The following is an 18241-nucleotide window of genomic DNA, read 5'->3' as shown; positions in this document are numbered from 1 at the left end:
AGATATTGGTCTGAAGTTCTCTTTCTTTGATGTGTCTTTGTCTGGTTTTTGAATCAGGGTGATATTGGTCTCATAGAACAAAAAACAGCATGGTATTGGCACCAAAACAGACTTGTAGACCAATGGTACAGAATAGAAGACACAGAGACAAACCCACATAATTATAATTATTTCACATTAGACAAAGGTGCCAAAAACATATATTGAAGAAAAAGATAGCCTCTTCAACAAATGGTGCTGAGAAAAATGGAAATCCACATGTAACAAAATGAAATTAAACCTCTATATCTCACTATGCACAAAACTCAACTTAAAGTGGATCAAGGACCTAGGAATTAAACAAGAGACCCTGCATCTAATAGAAGAAACACTAGGCCAAAATCTCCATCACATTGGATTAGGCCCCAACTTCCTTATAAGAGTCCTGTAGCATAAGAATTAAAATCAAGGATCAATAAATGGGATGGATTCAAACTAAAAAGCTTCTTCTCAGCAAAAGAAATAATCAATGAGGTGAATAGAGAACCTACAGAATGGGAGCAAATCTTTACTACAAGCACATCAGATAGAGCACTAATCTCTAGAATATATAAAGCACTCAAAAACCTTAACACCAAAAAAACAAATATCCCAATCAATAAATGGGCCAAGGAACTGAACAGACACTTCTCAGAAGAAGATATACAATCAATCAACAAATATATGAAAAAGTTCAACATTTCTAGAAATTAGATCAATGTAAATCAAAACTACTCTAAGACTTCATCTCACTCCAGTCAGAATGGCAGCTTTCAAGAATACAAACAATAATAAGAGTTGGCAAGGACGTGGGGAAAAAGCACACTCATACATTGATGGTGGGACTGCAAATTGTTGCAGCCAATCTGGAAAGCAGTATGGAGATTCCTTGGAAAACTTGGAATGGAACTACCATTTGACCCAGCTATCCCACTCCTTAGTTTTTACCCAAAGGACTTAAAAACAGCATGCTACAGGGACATAGCCACATCGATGTTTACAGCAGCATAATTCACAATAGCTAAATTGTGGAACTAACCCAGATGCCCTTCAGTAGATGACTGGGTAAAGAAACTTTGAGATATATATATAATGGAATATTACTTAGCATTAAAAGAGAATAAAATCATGGCATTTGTAGGCAAGGGGTGGAGTTGGAGAATACAATGCTAAGTAAAGTAAGCCAATCGAAAAAAAACAAAGGCCAAATGTTTTCTTTGATATGAAGTTGCTGACTCATAATGACAATGGGAGGGGAACATGGGAGGAATGGAAGAAATTTAGATAGGACAAAGGAGAGGGAGAGAAAGGGACAGGGCATGTGGGTAGGAAAGACAGTGGAATGAGTTAGACATCATAACCCTAAGTACATGTATGAAGACACTAATGGTGTGAAAATACTTTTTGTATAACCCATGACTTGAAAAATTGTGCTCTATATGTGTAATATGAAATGAATTGCATTCTGTTATCATATATAACAAATTAGAATAAATAATTTAATAAATAAATAAATACAGAGCATCATGAAATCTTAGAAACTCAGAGTAGTTTCAAATTTGAAAGGTGGAGTTGGACTAGTTCTCAGGCAGTCAAGAAATTTGAGAGACAACCTCATTGAGAAAGTCCATGTACTGATTTTTCCAGAATTTTTCTTAGGAGGCACTATTAATAATGGTCTCTGCAGTCTGTGTGTGATCTTTAACAAATGCCACTCCACAGTGAAGATGATCAAGACTCAGTGGCCATTTGGTGGGAGAGGAAAGAAAACATATTGGGTAGGAGTCAGAAGTCTGGTCCAAATACCAACAGTATTACAAATTATCAGTGTGACAAACATGTCACTCATGCTCTCTCAGCATATGTTTCATCATCCACAAAATTACAGTGGGATGGACTAAAGGAATTCTAAGTTCCCATTGAGCTCTGAAATTATATGCTTCTAAGATCTGAGGAAGCAAATCAGCATTTTTTAAAGTAACTGTTAGCCAAATGTTTTTGTCTTCTCCATGGCTCATAGAGCTCCATCAAGCATGTAAGGGAATCACACAGCTCTTTCTGTGCACAAAAAGAGCAAACACATCTATCAAAGACCCAAGAAGAAACAGGTTTTATCAGGGGGTTGGTTTTGTTTTGTTTTGGGATTTTTTGTTGTGGTGATTGTGGTGGTGGTGGTGTTGTTTTGTTGTTTTGTTTTATGGGGAGAGCTCTAAAGGAAGAGGCCCCAATGGTAATCTCTTGCCATAGAGATGTCCACAAATCTCCTATTGAAAGCATAATGGCGGAAGTGTCACTGTAAGAATGGGCTGACCATGGTGCTGAAATTGAAAGCAGAATAGGGGGCCATGGTAAGACTGGAGCTGTCCATGGTCCTGAATTCTGTGCTGACATTACTAGCTCAGTGATTCCTACTGCCCAATTCAATTATTTACTGGGTACTGTCTATGGTAAAGCACGTACTGTCAGACAAAATGGACATACGATGAAGAATAAAACCAGACCCTGCCTCTGATTTTGTGGAGCTAATATTCTCATGGACTAATTCTTTAACACTGTACAGTGCTATTTTAATATGTGTGACACCTTAATCTCTATTGTATCAACTGTTACCTACAACAAATCCACCAGGTAGGCCTTTCACAACTAAAGACAGGGTCAGTTAAAAAAGATTGAATAATATGCTCCAAGTTTCTAGACCTAATTAGTGATGTGGAAATTGACAAGATAAATTTATAATGATGATTAATGTTTGTTAATGTTTGACTACTAAACTAATGCTTATTTATGTTACAGCCAAGCTCAAAGATAAGCCTTTTATATATTTGGTTTAACAGATCCTCCAGGCAGTTCTGTGAAGTGGGTAATATTATTGTTCTCATTGTTTCATTAGAATAATGCAGCTTAACAAGGTTACATAGCTTGTAAATGTCAAACACTAACATTGGTGCTCTACTCCTCCATCTAGTCTTCCCCAGCACCCTGGACTAGTTCACCACATCTAAGTGTTCTTTTTACTCCATAGACTTATTCACACCTCATTATCTGGTGTTCCAGGTTCAGTTGCCCCACAGATTAGTTTATATCTCAGAAACTCACCCTTACCCATCACAACCTTGGCAAAAGCATTTGCAAAAGCCTGTTACTGGTGACGTGGGGACACAGGGGACGGACTGCATATGTGTATCAGAACACTACACCTCCATGGCCAGATAAGCAGCCCCAGGCAAATGATCTAATACAGGTGAATCAATGGCAGCCACTTCACAGTGAAGACAGCCCCAAAATAGGACAAAGTCCTCAACTGTGAACCAACAGAGCCCACAAGTGATTTTTAAACAAAGATGAGTAATTCTTAGCAGAAAGCAGTTTTTCACCTACATGTTCACTGTCTGGAAAAAAAAAGCCATCCATAGCCAAATTCTCAGAACTATAGGATAAATGACCTTAGAGAAACAGTGGAGAAATAAACATGATGACTATCAACTGCTCCAAATTTCAAAGCAACTAACACTATACAAAGTTCCTAGTCATTCTCTCATCTCATGCTGACATCAACCCTTCCTAGAGTTAAGCAGGCCATTATCACAAGCATTGTTTACACACACTCTATAGATATCCATTTAAGTACTTAGGTAATACAACTGGAAGTGTTTTACAAGACTAGTGTCTAAAACTGCAGTTGTTTTAACATCTGTGTTACGCATTTTATCAGAAAGCAGTCATTTCCCCTAGTGAAACCAACTCATCCAAAAAAAAAAAAAAAAAAGAAAGAAAAAAAAACTATTCCCAATCAAAACAGCAAATATAGTTGAAAGCATTCTTGAGCGAAGTCTATCTAAAAGTTTCCTTCAAATTCTAGTAGCATTAAGGCTTAACATTAGATTTAGAAGGGACTTTAGAATTATCTCATCCAAAGTTTTTCAACTGAACACTAGTTTTAATCCTAGCTATTCTTGTCCAAAATAAAAATTACTGAAAATGATTTCATGTCAAATAAATTTGGGTAGCTTTGAAAGGTACATTTTCCTTCTTGGAGATTCATAGCTTGCATTATCATAACAAAGGCCCTGAGAAGCCCCACAGTCAGAAACCTGCTTAAATGTGTTTAAACCTATGTCTTCAGAACTTAATTTTCCCAGTATGTATTTTGTTCTTGAAACATTTGCATTTCTCAAAATTCTTTCAGAAGATGGCAATCTGACTGAATGCACTATATAATGACAGGTCCTGAGAGATGACATCAATTCCCCAAATTCACTTGTACCTATATTTTTTCATGGGGCTGTTTTGAAATCAGATGATGAAGTAGTTTTAAAGAAATATAATATTTAACACTAATCCAGTTAATAAGGAAATAATTAGGTTCAATAAGTTAAGGCTTAATAAACAAATGGCTACTATTGGATTGACTTCCACAGCCCCCCCCCACCACCAATTATATAACACATGACTTATTATAGGTATGACATTCAACTACAAGACTCATATTATCATGTTCACATTTGCAGACATATACAATAATAAGATACTGTGGTTCTCGGTGTGTATTTCAAGCCATTTAGCAATTTTTAACAATAAGGCACAACTGATTGGAATAACAAGTTCAGTCTAAATATTTCAAGAAAATGGGTTGAAAAATGTTCTTCAATTGTTTATTGTTTGCTACAAATTTTATTGTGTTTGGGGAGAAGCATAAGACACACACACACACACACACACACACGCAATAGTATTTGAGGCTTGAGATTTATTTTTGGATAGTATCAAGCTAAAGTACTGACTATCATTTCAATAATGGATCTGCAGGCATTTGCAAGGCATAGTCATTAGCTTATCTTTAAGTAAATATTTTGATTGTCAGACAGCTCGTTGCAAACAAGGTTCTTTTCCAAACATTCACTCCTGATGCATCCAAACCCACTTGCACATCATTCATTTAATAATCCGTGCCTGTGCTAAAACATCAAATCATCGCAAGGAAGTCAAAGTACAGAAAAAAAAGCATGCTTTGCAAGCTTTGCATTTAAAAGGACTCCAGATTATGGGGGACTGGGTTCTCTTTCAGTTCTGTGGTCTTTGCTTTTGCTTCATTACCATAAAGCTTAGGAAATGAGCTATTACACACCATCATCCCCTCTAACTGCTATCACAGAAAATCACACACTCACAAAACAGCATTAATTGTCAGAATTAGCAACCATTTAAAAGGCAGCTGTTCTTTCACTCTTAAATAGGCTCCAAATTTCAGATTTTCTGTCTGTATTGGTCGCTCAATCTATTACTCTTACACACACACTTGTACACACAACGGATCCTTAGGCAAATGATTTTTTTTAAATCTATATTCAAAAAACCACAAGGAAATATTTTTATTAAGCAACATTTTCACTCCAGTACTTGCCATTGTTGTTATAATCGGCTGGAAGGCTTCCAACCTGCACAGAAGCACTTTTCAAAGCTCCAGGTGGAAGGGCTCTGTTTTGTGTAGGTTGGGGGCGGGGGGAAAGAGCAGTATCTCTTTAAGAGTCAACAGTAAATTAACTTGCCCAAAAGACTGAAATAATTAGCAGTTAGTAGCTTATTAAAAGGATGGCAAAGGCCAAGCTGCCATCTGGGATCTCCAGTTTCTTGTGATTGTTATTATGTCAAGATGTGCAAGTTACATTAGCTTTCATGTCACCGCGCCTGCCCTTACTTTACATGTAAATTTTAATAAAAGATGCGGCACTTTTCAAATCAGACGTCCATCAGAAAGTGTTATTAGTCTGATTTTTTTACAAAGCATCTGGTCTTTCCACCTCTGCTGTTCTACTAAGTGCCTTGGGGGGAAAAAAAGAGAGAAAAACCCAATGATATCAATGAGATAGTCTCTGTGAAGAAGGAAACCTGAGCTTCATAAAAACAGCAAAACTCCCTCACAAGAGGACAACATTTGTGCCTCTGTTTACACACAGAGAAGACCACAATGCCTCAGTTTCTCACAAGGTTAATCCTTCTTAATGAAAATGAAAGCAAGCTAGTGCCTGCCTATTGACTGTTACAGTAATGCACACAGTTTTGCAGAGAGAGAATAAACATACACAAAAAAACTGAAGGGCAGAAAGTGGCACAACAGAAACTCATGGAGTGGTGCACACATTCCACGTCTCAGCCTGGACAATATTTACATGGGTATAAATAGGTTTAAGACCTCTGAGCTGTATGCTTAAGAACATGCCCTTTTAAGTGTACTTTACAACACATATACTGCTCCCCCAGGAAAGATAATGAACAAATGAAAAATTCCTACCTGTTCACACAAGGCATATTCTCTTTTCTGATTCTAAAGGGTGGGTGATTTAACTGCCTAACAGCTTAACACCTAACAGTTTCCCTTTAAAATAAAAATTAAAAATACATTGAAAACTGTAATAAATTGAAAACAGAATGTATTCAAGCCTTTTTGCTCTAGAAGAGGTGGTTGTGCGAAAGTAGTTTTCAAATTTCCATTGACTGTCCTTGCAAAATGTCAGAGGGGCCCTGGGTATTCAGTACCTAGTAGCTTGTTGGGTCTCCGTCAATATTTGCAAAATGCTAAATAAACATTGCTTTTCTAAAGCTAAAGCAAAGACTGCTAAATTCAGATCTATAGCACCCTGGAATCTATTATTTTCATTATACCTACAAATGGAAGCTACATATGCAAACATAATATGCCAGCACAAACCTATTAATATATATTTGGAGAAACTGCACCTATATCCAGATACACAGACACCACCCTGCATACCTGAGAATCAGACCACAGCAGATACAAGCCTAAGCACAGAAGGAAATGCCCTGTGCTTGTTCTCTTATGAAATATTTTTCACCAGGCAACTCTTTTAGATCTTTATAAATGAAATGCATCATAAAGATAATATAATTTGATTCACAACATCCTTTACCTACAGGTTCTTTCAAAGTCAAGTTTGCATGTGTGTGCACATAGACTGACAGTTAAAAATTATGTATCCCTTAGGATTAAACAACTTGATTCAATAAGCAAAGATCTATATAAAGTAGATTACTCTTCATACCTTGGAGGAAAAAGTGCTTTATGATACATATACACAGACATAAAATCAGTCAGTAATCAATAGATCCAAATTGTTAATTGAAGTGGAAGAAACAGACATGTTGCTGAGAAATCTGTGAAATTCTTTTATGCAACTGTCAACTGAAATTTAATGAAAACATTCCATTGATACCTTATAGATTTTTATTAATAAATCTACTGTTCACATTTATAGTTTTTAAATGTTCCAAAGAACAACTGTGCAAAAAATGTCTTCAATGTCCAATGAAATTTTCTACTTGAAAAGAAGAAAAAAACAACTTTTCATAGTTTTAAGCACCATTTTAAAGACATCACTGCCAAAATCAGAGAGTTGCTCAAATTAGGCAATTTACTTTTTTATGTTTAAAATAAATCTATTTTCCCCAAAGACTTTCAAAACATTAAAAGTGTGTGTGGGAGGGGGGGAAACATGGAAAACAAGCTTCTTCAAAAAACAAAGTGATTTTATTCCTTGTCAAGAGGACAAATCAGTGGTGGGTGAGAAACAGATGAGACTAGATGGAAATGTAATATTGCTCCTATTTTATTATAATTAGATATTTATAGAGCACAGATGAGTTTATTTTCATAATTAGTAGCTGGCAATGCATTTACTAATTTGCATAAATAGTTGGATATCAGGCAGTAAGTTAGTTGCAGGGCTCTCAAGTCCTAGAAGTGACAAGAGGGACTCAACTCCTCAAATCAGCTTCCTTAACGTTATTACCAACAAAATACAATCTACGTGAAATCATGTTCCAGTTCATGTAGCTTGATTATCGCTTCCCAGTTTGGCCAATGTTGATGGGTTCAGTATTAGAAGGCCAGTGATCAAATCCACATAGGAAACACACACATAAATCCAAAGGGGCCTTTAAATCCTAATGGATTGGATTAGATTGTAGGATCAACTATCTAGTTCAGTAATCAAAGTGATCTGTAAAGGAAAAAGAATTAGGTGCCCCCTAGCCACCCTTCCTATGGCCAGTTGTTGGCAGCCCTTGAAGATGTCAGATATCTCTTTTCCAGTCATTCTCAGCATGGCCCATCCCTTCTGCTACATGTGCATGCTACTCACCAAAACTAGCTTCACCTGACACATGAATTAAGCTCTCTGGCAGTGTCACCAGGGGGAGGAAGGATTCCTGTACCCTGACTGATGCTGTGGGCCAGGAGAACATTAAGCACACTGACAATGACTTCCTGCCTTGATTGACAGCCAGTAAGAAATCTAGGAGAAACAGTTCACTCCACCTTCTACTCAAGCCAAAGGTCAAAAACTTGTGGCTCTTGGGCCAACTCACTTGGTATGCACCACACACACCTGTATGTATGCTCCCACATACAAAAAGCGAACAGTGCCAAGAGCAAACCTTCATATGAAACACATTTTGGGCTTGTCTTGCTTGAGGCTTTGGTAACACTGGGACTGCATTCTTGCATGCAAGAGATCAGCTGGAACAGAGTAGAGGCTGCAGGCTTCAACAGGATTTTTGTGCTCTGGTTTGCCACAGTCCCTACCAGCACTTATTGTTTCCCTCACCCTATGATTTCTTTTGCCCCTAGATATATTCCTTTGTGAACCTATTGGGTCCCTGTGGATATTTAGGTCTGCAACTCCTGCTCCAAGTTTAGTTTAAAAAAAAAATGTTTGCTCACCTAACCCAGAAATGTACAATCCCCAAATGGACAAGAAAATGAGGAAAGAGGACAAAACACACTCTCGACCTTAAACAGAGGCAGTCAAAAATCAAGTCCAAGAGCTGACCAGTGCTGCTAAAGAAGTCCTCTGTGCAGCCGTTTCTGTGTCAAGTCACACTATATTTTGGCCCCATGCTGCCCAATGGCATCCTGAAAAGCAGGTTAAACATCCTGCTAAGTTTTATAAACTTCACAACCCTTTCTTCTCTGTTCTGTTTCACCACTCAGCTTTTAAATAGCAAAATCTGAGGTGTATTTATTCTTTTCTTTGACAGGCTCCTGAGAAGAAATCCAAGACCTTTCACCTTTCATTCTGGTGTAATCTATAACTATTTACCTCTGACACTTGTACCCACAAGACCAGAGGATGGCCCTTGTGAGCAAGGAACTGGACAACTATCTCCCTCCATGACCTTGGGACTCTTGGATCAGTCAGTGGAGATACTGAGGACAGTCAGAAGAGAGACAGGTTAATGAGTAGAGGAACCCCATTAACATCATCACTGCCCAAAATATCAAATCCTATCCACCTATCTACCTCCTGTATATCTAAAACCAATTATTTAGTTTAGCTAAACATTATTCAATTCTTTGAGTATTCATCAAGTATAACTTTCAACCAAATACTGAGCCCATGCAGTACAGGTTACATTGATGGATAAGACATAGCCTTCATTCTTTGGGGTGGGAGGAATTATGACTGAAACACATGAGCACACCTGGTACAAGGCAAATTTGGTGTAGGTCCTTGAAAGCAAAAGTCCAAAGTCTAGAAGAGCCAGGAGACTTGGGCCTCCAAAGATGATGAGGGAGAAGAAAGTTCAAGAATATTTAAACAAGAGTAGACTTTGAGCAAAATTCCAAAACAGACAACAATGGAGCTCCATGCAGGAGGGAGTTGAGGGCTTCAGGAGACTGGTGCACTGGCAAGAATGATAGCAGGGAGTAGGCAATGGCATTGGAAACATAACGCAGAGAAGGCACCTTAACAATTACACAAAGAGAAATCACCAGTAACTTTTGAGCAGATGAGCTACATGATCCGATTTAATTTTAATTTTGCTTTTATTTCACTTTTAGGAAGATAGACTGACACCGGGATAAGAAGGATTAGAGATTTTGAGTCCCCTTCCACATGCAACACAGAAGGATAGACACATCTGGACATTAACAAATAAATGTTTGTCTTCAACATACCTGCAGCCCAATAGAGAGGGATAGTTCAATTCCCAAATCACTTTAATATAAGATATTAGCTACATGGTGGGAGGGCTCAATTCTGCATGTAACATTCAAGTACAGCATCAAGCAATAAATGAATTTTATGTATGATTCCAATGGACGGAAATAAAGGGGAGGAGAGGCTGACCTATAGGAGAAAATGAACAAGAAAAGCCACAACACAAGGAAAGTCCAGTAAGGAGATGGTTAAACCTGCAACCTGTTGGGTGGACATCAGAGTTTACACAGTTCCCAGTTACAGGACGAATTGGAAGCAAAGAGCAGCAGGGAGACTAGCAGGATAGGGCAACAATCCATCAGGTGATGACCAAGAACTTAACTAAGGTGTCAACAGTAGAGATGTAAAACACAAGCCAGAGGAGAATTTCAACAAGCTCTCAACTGATAGCCTTGGACTAGGAAGTGTCAGGAAGGAACACAGAAAGTAATTCCCAGGTTTCCAGCCTGGGTGGTAAAGAGAATGGGGCTCCAATAACAAAAATAGGGACATCACACAAGGAAGCTGGTTTGTGGATAAATGATACAAAGGTTGACTTTGGACATAGAGGTGACAGCACTAGGTGACACTATATGAACATGTGTTATAGCAAATGCAAGGTGGCAGGCTGGAAGTTAAGATGGATTGGTTACCAGGAGATAGCAAGGAGGCAGGTACGTGAACATTACCCTTGGATCCAAGAGATGCAGTGTAGAGATGTGGTTAGGGGCTCAGATTCCAGGTTGGATTCTCTCTTAGTAGCCACCTGATTTAAGTGACTTAACTCTTGGGCCTTGTTATCCTTGTTCATAAAAAAAGAATAATGCCACCACTCACCTCCTAGAAGAGCTAAGAATATTAAGTGTGATAAGGAGCATAAAACCCATAACACAGTAGCTGGTGCACAGGAGCACTCCATGTGATAGCAACTACCAGGCATGGTAACAGCAAAGATCCAGAGACAAAAAATAAAATCCATGGAAAACCTAAAAACACTTATTATAGAGGATTGGGGGTAAAGAGAAGCTCTAATGTACTGCAGAAGCCAACTGCAGATGGTACAAGTGACCAATGCCACGTGTTTCAGAGAGGCTGAGCCCTGGGCAGACTGGTGGCTTGTCCCATTAGATCATTGGCAGCCTTAGAGTGAGCCATACCAGTAGAGAGAGGGAGGTCCAGCCAGACATACCCCTCTAATCTCTATGACTCTCCTTCTTCCCCTTTCCCACCCACTTAGCAATGGGGTAAGGGTGCCTCAAGACAGACTTCTGGGAATGAACCATACTTGGGCTTAGCTTAAAAGGAACAGGCAATCAGCCAGCCCCAACGTAGAAAAGACTGAACTGCTTCCAAGGAAGCCATACAGAACTTTTTTTTTTTTTAATCAAATCTGGAAAAGCACAAAACTCAAATGAGAGATGGCCAGTGTACACATCGAGCCCTCAAATCAGCATTTTCAAGAATGTCAGCCCCTTCTCTCCGCCACATTCTCATGCCAGACTTCACATCTCCTATCTTGCTATTTGCCAATTTTTGAAGGAAGAAGCTGCACACAGCTTCACCAAGATAGGGGCTGGAGAGTTAGGGAGGAAGAGGGATGGCTGGATGCAGATACATATTTATAATTTATCAATTAACCTCTCCCTTCACTCCCGAACAGCTAATCCAATTTGAGCTGGCGAGCCAGGTTCTCTGGGCTCAAATCTCTGACAGCTCTAGTTAGGAATGGATGAGTGAGCTGTGCTACCCAAAGGTGTGATGCGCTGAACAGCATGTCAGAGCTCTACAGCAAGCCCACCCGTTCAGGGCTGCTCCCTTTCCCTGCCCACCTGGCAAAGGCTGACTTTGTATATTAAAATTCTCCTTCCTCCTTCCAATGTAATGCATTTATATTCCTAAATTCTTCCACACACCCCAGTCCCATCCTCCTTAGCCCGCCATCAAAAAAAAAATTCTAACTCCCACATTATACAGGGAATACAACACCAGAGGAAAAATAGAGCAATAAACAAGTAATCCCCAAATTCCACCCTAAATAAAAATTCAGGCAATTTGCCAGCCCTCTCTTCTTTCTCATCAATCATCCTTCCTTCACCAATGTTAGCCCCCAATTTGGTTATTCCTAAATCATGGCAACAATAGCTCACCAATTCACACCTCCCCTGTTCCCTCAATATGCTTTACTCCTCGGAGGGGATCTTAGAATGCCCTCCACACTGCATGAACATTTCCAGAACTGCGCCCCCCAATTCCTGCTAGAACCAATTTGACATCATACATAAGGTTCATCCTGGATTTAGAGGGAAACAAGCTAACTCAATCACCCCCAAGCACTGAATACCAAGTGCATCAAAGGTAAATGGCAGCATTGGCTTTTTTTTTTTTTTAAGTTTTTGTTAAAAGCACTAGATTCTAATCTGGACTGTATTCATCAGAATCAAAAATTCCCCTTGTATACACGAATAATTCAGAAGGCAGATTGATCGTTGTAATGATAAAAAATAAAGTGACCTCTACCTTTACTTCTACCTACAGAAATGAAGTAGAAGGTCCAGTTAAGAGAAGAAGCAGGGTGTCCACCATAGAGACGGCGAGAGAGAGTAAAAGAAAGGAAAGTCACATCAGCCCATGGCAGACCCACACAGACACACAACACACATAACAGATCTACCACAGACAGCAAAGGCAGTAGCATGGCAACATCCCAGAAGGCAGCACAAAACTAACGCACAATGGGAAGCTCAAACAAGCAGTAAATATTGACAGCAAGGCTGCTTCCATTGTACGTAAGCTTCATCCCATTCATTTCTTCTTAGTCCCATCCTCAGGAACATGACAGTCTGCATGCAAGAGCACTGCACAGCTACATGTATGTGAAACTGCACACACTTAACGGATTTAATGATGGTTAGGGAACATCTCAGAGAAGCGAGGTTCTCTTATATTTTCCCAGCATTAATATGGTCATGAGAACCAAGAGTATAACATACATGTACAGGTGATGCACATATAGCATACGTAAATATTCACACACATATTCAAAGACATCAAAAACAAATTCTGGAGATCCAGTGGGAGCCAGACAGAAGCCACTTTCATGGGAAGGAATGCAGAGAAGGTAAGGAGTATCAGTAGAAAGAAGAGGGTTAGCATTAGGGTCATTATCAGAGGGTGAGAATGGACAAGGAGTTGGGGAATGGGAAAGGAGAGGAAGAAGAGTGCAGTCAAAGGATCCTATTAAAAAACAGATTACGCTGCAAGTGGCAACTTAACATCTTAGTGGCACCAGTCACCCAGAAGAATTCTGCATCCTTTCTTGAAAACATCTCTAAAGAGGCATTTATCACATTCGTGTTTGAAATCATTTCTTTCCCTTTTTTTCTACAAGGTAACTCATTTCTTCCCCTGGAGCATGGTTACATTTGAATGCTCTACTAATATGCGTTGGAGTACAAGATAAGGTATAAAAAATGGCTCTCTAAAAACTTTTCCTGCCAATACTGGGATTTAGCCTTCCTGTGCTGCTTTTCAGTGTGTCTGAAAAGAGCTAAATCAAGATCAAGGAAGTCCCCATTGGCCCATCCCATCTGCCATACTTTGCTCCATGACATCAGCCATCTGATGCACTTGATACTCCAAGCCACTGTACAAGCTGGGAGAACTGAAGGGCAGCCAGAAGCATAAGACTAGACAACACAAAGGGAGCCACTGTCATCAGGACTCTGGGGGCCTGCTCTTTGGGGTATTACTAGTCACCAAAGTTGGGCCATCCAGTTTCAGCAATTCGTAGAACTCAGTTCCTTTCTCCTCTTAGAGAAGTGTGTGTTACTCACCAATACCCAGACACTAGGTGGACAGGAAGAACATGCCCTCACACCCACTTCATAGCTACTTGCCATTTGAACCTGCATTCCTCACTCTCACAACAACTAAAGACAGGCTGCATCCCAGCATCTTCCAGAGCCAAGGCTAAAACTGGGGGACTCATCTGACCCCTCTCTTTGATATTGGCTCTCTACCAATCCATCTCTTCATTGCAATTTCTGGAGATCACATCATGGACGTCAGGTCTGGAGGATATACTTATATTAGAAAAGTGCTCTTCCTCCTTAATCTGCCGTAATTCAGGATGCCTTTCACCTGCCCACCTCCACAGCTACCTGGACACCACAAACCGTCTTCTTGTAACCCTGGGTGGTTCCTTGATCTGATCATACTTCCCTTTATGGGAAAATATTCTGATGGAGCCAATGGAAGGGACCAGGGGAAGGGAAGTGCCACCAGGGCTGCCCTTCCCCCCTCAAAAGACCAAGAAAAGCAGGGATGTTTGGAAGTACCCATCCTTCTTTTCTTTAGTTCTCCAAGAGAAGCATGTGTATGGGGGGGGGGGGGACAGACAATAAAAATTAAAGTGCAGTCTTTTGGTGACAGGGCAAGGCAGGTAGACCAATCTTGCAATCACCCCAATACTCGGAGGAAGCCCAATAGTAGCAATCGAACAATGAAAGAAAAGACAATTTTAAGTAGGATCAGTTCTCAAATCCTGACTTGGGGTGATAATGTGGAAAATTTTTATTTAGGAGAAAAACGCTTCATTCACAGCCCACCCCATGCTTAGCTGAGCTGAATTTCCTGCACAGTTCATTCCCTGCATATTTGAATATTTTAGGTTACAGATGCTGAATTTACAGATCTTTATATGCAGTTTTCTTCAGGGTGTATAATGAGTTAGAATTCTGCCATGAGGACATTAGCATGTTCTTTCAGTGATTTTTGCTTTTATATCAAACTGAAAACAGTCAAACCCTCAAGGGCTTCCTTTGACCAGGGAAGAATGGCATTAAGATGGGCAATGGAACGGAGGGCAAGACAAAAGCAAGCCTTTACCCAGAGTGAAACTCAGGGAGAAGCCCAGCTCCTCTCCCCCATCCTGGGGCCGGAGGAGGAGCAGGAGGAAGTTAACCGCCTGGTTGCTCTGAAATTAGCTCCGTTCACCCCCATTATCGACGGTCATGCCTTGTTTCATGCTTGCCTCTTGGAGGCAGCCCAGCAGGGCCAGTGCCCAGGATGACAAATGGCAGTGGAGAATGGAGAAACCAGGGGAGAGTGGGGGTGGGGCATCATGATGCATCAGGAAAGGTGCCCCTCACACACAGCAGGGTGGCCCTACTGCCATCCTGGTCCACAGCAGGAGGGCTAGGCAGCTAGGCCTGCCAGCAAGGAGGAGGCTCTGAGTGACCAGCCAGAGGCACAAAGGCAAGCAGTGCAGGCAGCTGCAGGACCACAGGCACAGAGCACCTACCTTGTTCACTCATCATGAGGTGGGAGAGGCCTGGAGGAAGTAGAAGGGGGGAGAGAGAGGAGGAGGGGGAAAGGGAAGGAAAAAAGAAAGAAGACAAAGTTAAAATCCCAAATGCAATGCCATCGTAATTCTTGGGTGGCAAGAGGTGTGGTAAGGCACATGAACACACTCGGAGCATGCAACAAACCAGCACCCCAGCCTTCCTGCTTCAGGGCAGAAGGCTGGCTCTTACCCTCTCCAAGACAGTCTTTACGTTGTCAAACTGTAATGGGCCTAATAAGGCCGACTTTCCTTTTGCCATTGTTCTATGCAATACATAGGATTTATGATAAATATAGTAAGACCAGGTCTCTGGGAAGGCAACTCACAACCCCAGGTAAAGTAGGTTTCTTCCTTTCTTTCAAATTACTTGGAATAGTAATACATGGTCACTGTAGAAACTTGGAGAAATTCAGACAAATAAAGAGGAAAAAAACAAGCATTTGAATTCCTACTATCCAAAGATTACCATCAACTCTTTTTCTAATATAATGTTGTTTTCTGCATAAATTTAATCCTATTGAACATGCCAGATATGTACCTGCTTGCAAGAGATGCCCAGACAACCTAAAACTGATTCTCGGTATTACCATTTCGCCTAATACTACCTTCTCTTATCATTTCCCGACTTTGCTCCATACCCTGTCCTCTACTTTTCCTCCACTTTTTGTTTGTTTGTTTGTTTGTTTGTTTTCCTAGAAAGTTCTACACACTTATCAGGAAGACCCAGTTCACCACTGAATAGGTTAAAAAAATGTTCAAAAAGTCTAAATAAACAAAAAACAGAATCTCTGGCCACATTCTTATGCAAAGGTAAACAAGGTTATTAAGAACCCCTTCCTTCAAGGGAAGCATAAGCTCTGATGATTTTTTTTTTTAAAGATTCCCCACCATTAACCTACTATGCCAGTCATCTGCTCTTGTATTGCTTTTATTATTACTGGAGATGTTTCACCAAATCCAGATCTCCTCAGAGAACCTTTACTTGCAGCAAAATTCAGGGATATAGGGGATTAATAAAGGAGGAAAGAAAAAAAACTCTGAAGTATGAAAATCTCTAAATGTTTTTGGAGATTACTAGAGATTTACAAAAGTAATCAGAGGCAAAATATAGGTCAAACAACTGACTTTTAAAAGATCAGAGATATATTAAATACATAGATACATGTGCCCCAAATGTCATGGAGTCTATTTTTTTAAACAAATTTCATTAAACCACAATCATATTGTAAATGCACAGTTCTGGCCTTCATTGCTGTAGGACTGGAATCAGTACTTAGGGAAGAACAGAACCGTGCCAAAACAAGTCATTGTAATGATTTGTTTTGTTAAAAAAAAAAAAGTTTAATTTTTTGGGGGGTGAGTGGGTAGTAAGATAGTAAGGAGAGAGGACGGGAAACCTTCACAGAAATAACTACAGTGCCTGATATTTCTGCACAGAGTCACAGCCTTCAGCATCCCTATCAAGAGCACAGAGGGAAGGGATGAGGGCAGGCAGGTGTGGTATCTGGAAAGGGGAATGTACGAATTTAGTAGGTGACCATTCATAAGAGCCTTGTCAGCTTTAAGAAATGGGAAAAGGAAAGATCCAAAAAAATTCCTAAGAGTAAAATTGGGGTTTGTTGCTGTTGTTGTTGTTGTTGTTGTTGTTGTTGTTGGATTAAAAAGCAACCATTTTCTAGCTGAGATTAAAGATACGTGGGGCAACTACAGGACAGTAAGTAGAAAAGAGCTGAAGAGTCTACTTGACCCAAACAAATGTTTTTACAAATTTTCCAAAATGAAGGATAAGCAAGACACTTGATAGTAAGGGGTCCTCGGACCCTGGGGAAACCTCTCCAGTTGGGTTTCAACTTCTGTATATTTCACTAGTGACCTGTGAAATGCTTGGAAAAAAAAATATGCTGGACTCCACCCCAGACATAATGAACTCGAATCTTGGGGAGGGGGGGGGACCAGAACTGAATTGTATATAAGTTGCCCAAGTGGTTCCCAAGGTCCCTGAAACTTGAGAGCTACCTCTTGGGAATGGCATATAAATCAAATTTTGGTAAATTAAATTGTATGATAAATTCACTAAGAGGAATTGGATATTTAATGGAACCCTGCAGTGGATCCTTTTGTGAAGGGAAGAATCCTTTTAAAATGCAAATAACCTACCACCTGTGTTTTTTAAATTCGAATATGTACTTATCAGGTTTTATTAAACTACATATGTGCTTGCAGTATTGCCACTCAAGTAAAATGTTCACCTGCTTCAACTTATAAAAGCCTTAAATAGAAATATTAAACCAGGAAAGCAAACTTGAGCACCTAAATGCCAAAACTCTGGTTTTGCAGGCAATAAAGCAAACGGACAGGAGATAAGTGTGACAGGAAGCCGGATGGGGGAGGGGGTGGCCTGTGTAAGTATAACATGATTTGAGTTTTATTTTGCTTTTTGTGAAGGGAATTTTATTTCACTTTCAAGAGCTTTTACATCAATCTCTTTTCTAGTGTAACCTTATCCTCATGGCTTGCAGAGTTAAGAACTGGAAACCAAGAATTCCAGAGTATTCAGGTCTATTCTGAAATTCTGTCTCCACCTGATCTTTCAAAACATCCCCAGTTGGTGCTAAAAAACCTCAGGCTTCTCAATAGTAAATGGAAAAACCAACAACCAATCAAGCAAGCAGTTCAAGTGCCTTCTACATGCAAGGGCTGGATTGGGATGGTGGGAATGCAAGTAGGTATAATACAGCATCTGTAACTTCTAGGAGTTCAAATTCCAGCTGGGAAGAGGTATGTGTGTTTAGGGCTACACACACACACACACACACACACACACACACACACACACACACACGACATATACCAGCACCTCATGTGAAGCACAGGGAGTAAC

The 18241-nt window shown here is 40.0% G+C and overlaps 1 protein-coding gene across 7 annotated transcripts in view; it reads right to left on the bottom strand.

Annotated features, from left to right (window-relative positions):
• NRXN3 (neurexin 3) overlaps positions 1–18241 on the bottom strand; it is a gene marked incomplete at its 5' end in the record, with an annotated part of 1519183 nt that overhangs the window by 1452364 nt on the left and 48578 nt on the right. For all 7 annotated transcript variants that reach the window (XM_081291921.1, XM_081291923.1, XM_081291922.1 and 4 more), the window contains one exon: positions 15319–15348. In XM_081291921.1, coding sequence (XP_081148047.1) covers positions 15319–15348 — 30 coding nt within the window. The remainder of the gene's footprint in view (positions 1–15318; positions 15349–18241) is intronic.

The sequence above is a fragment of the Spermophilus citellus genome, assembly GCF_964194105.1.
Source record: "Spermophilus citellus genome assembly, chromosome: 4".
NCBI classification, from domain to species: Eukaryota; Metazoa; Chordata; class Mammalia; order Rodentia; family Sciuridae; genus Spermophilus; species Spermophilus citellus.
This window is presented reverse-complemented; position numbering and strand designations above follow the sequence as displayed.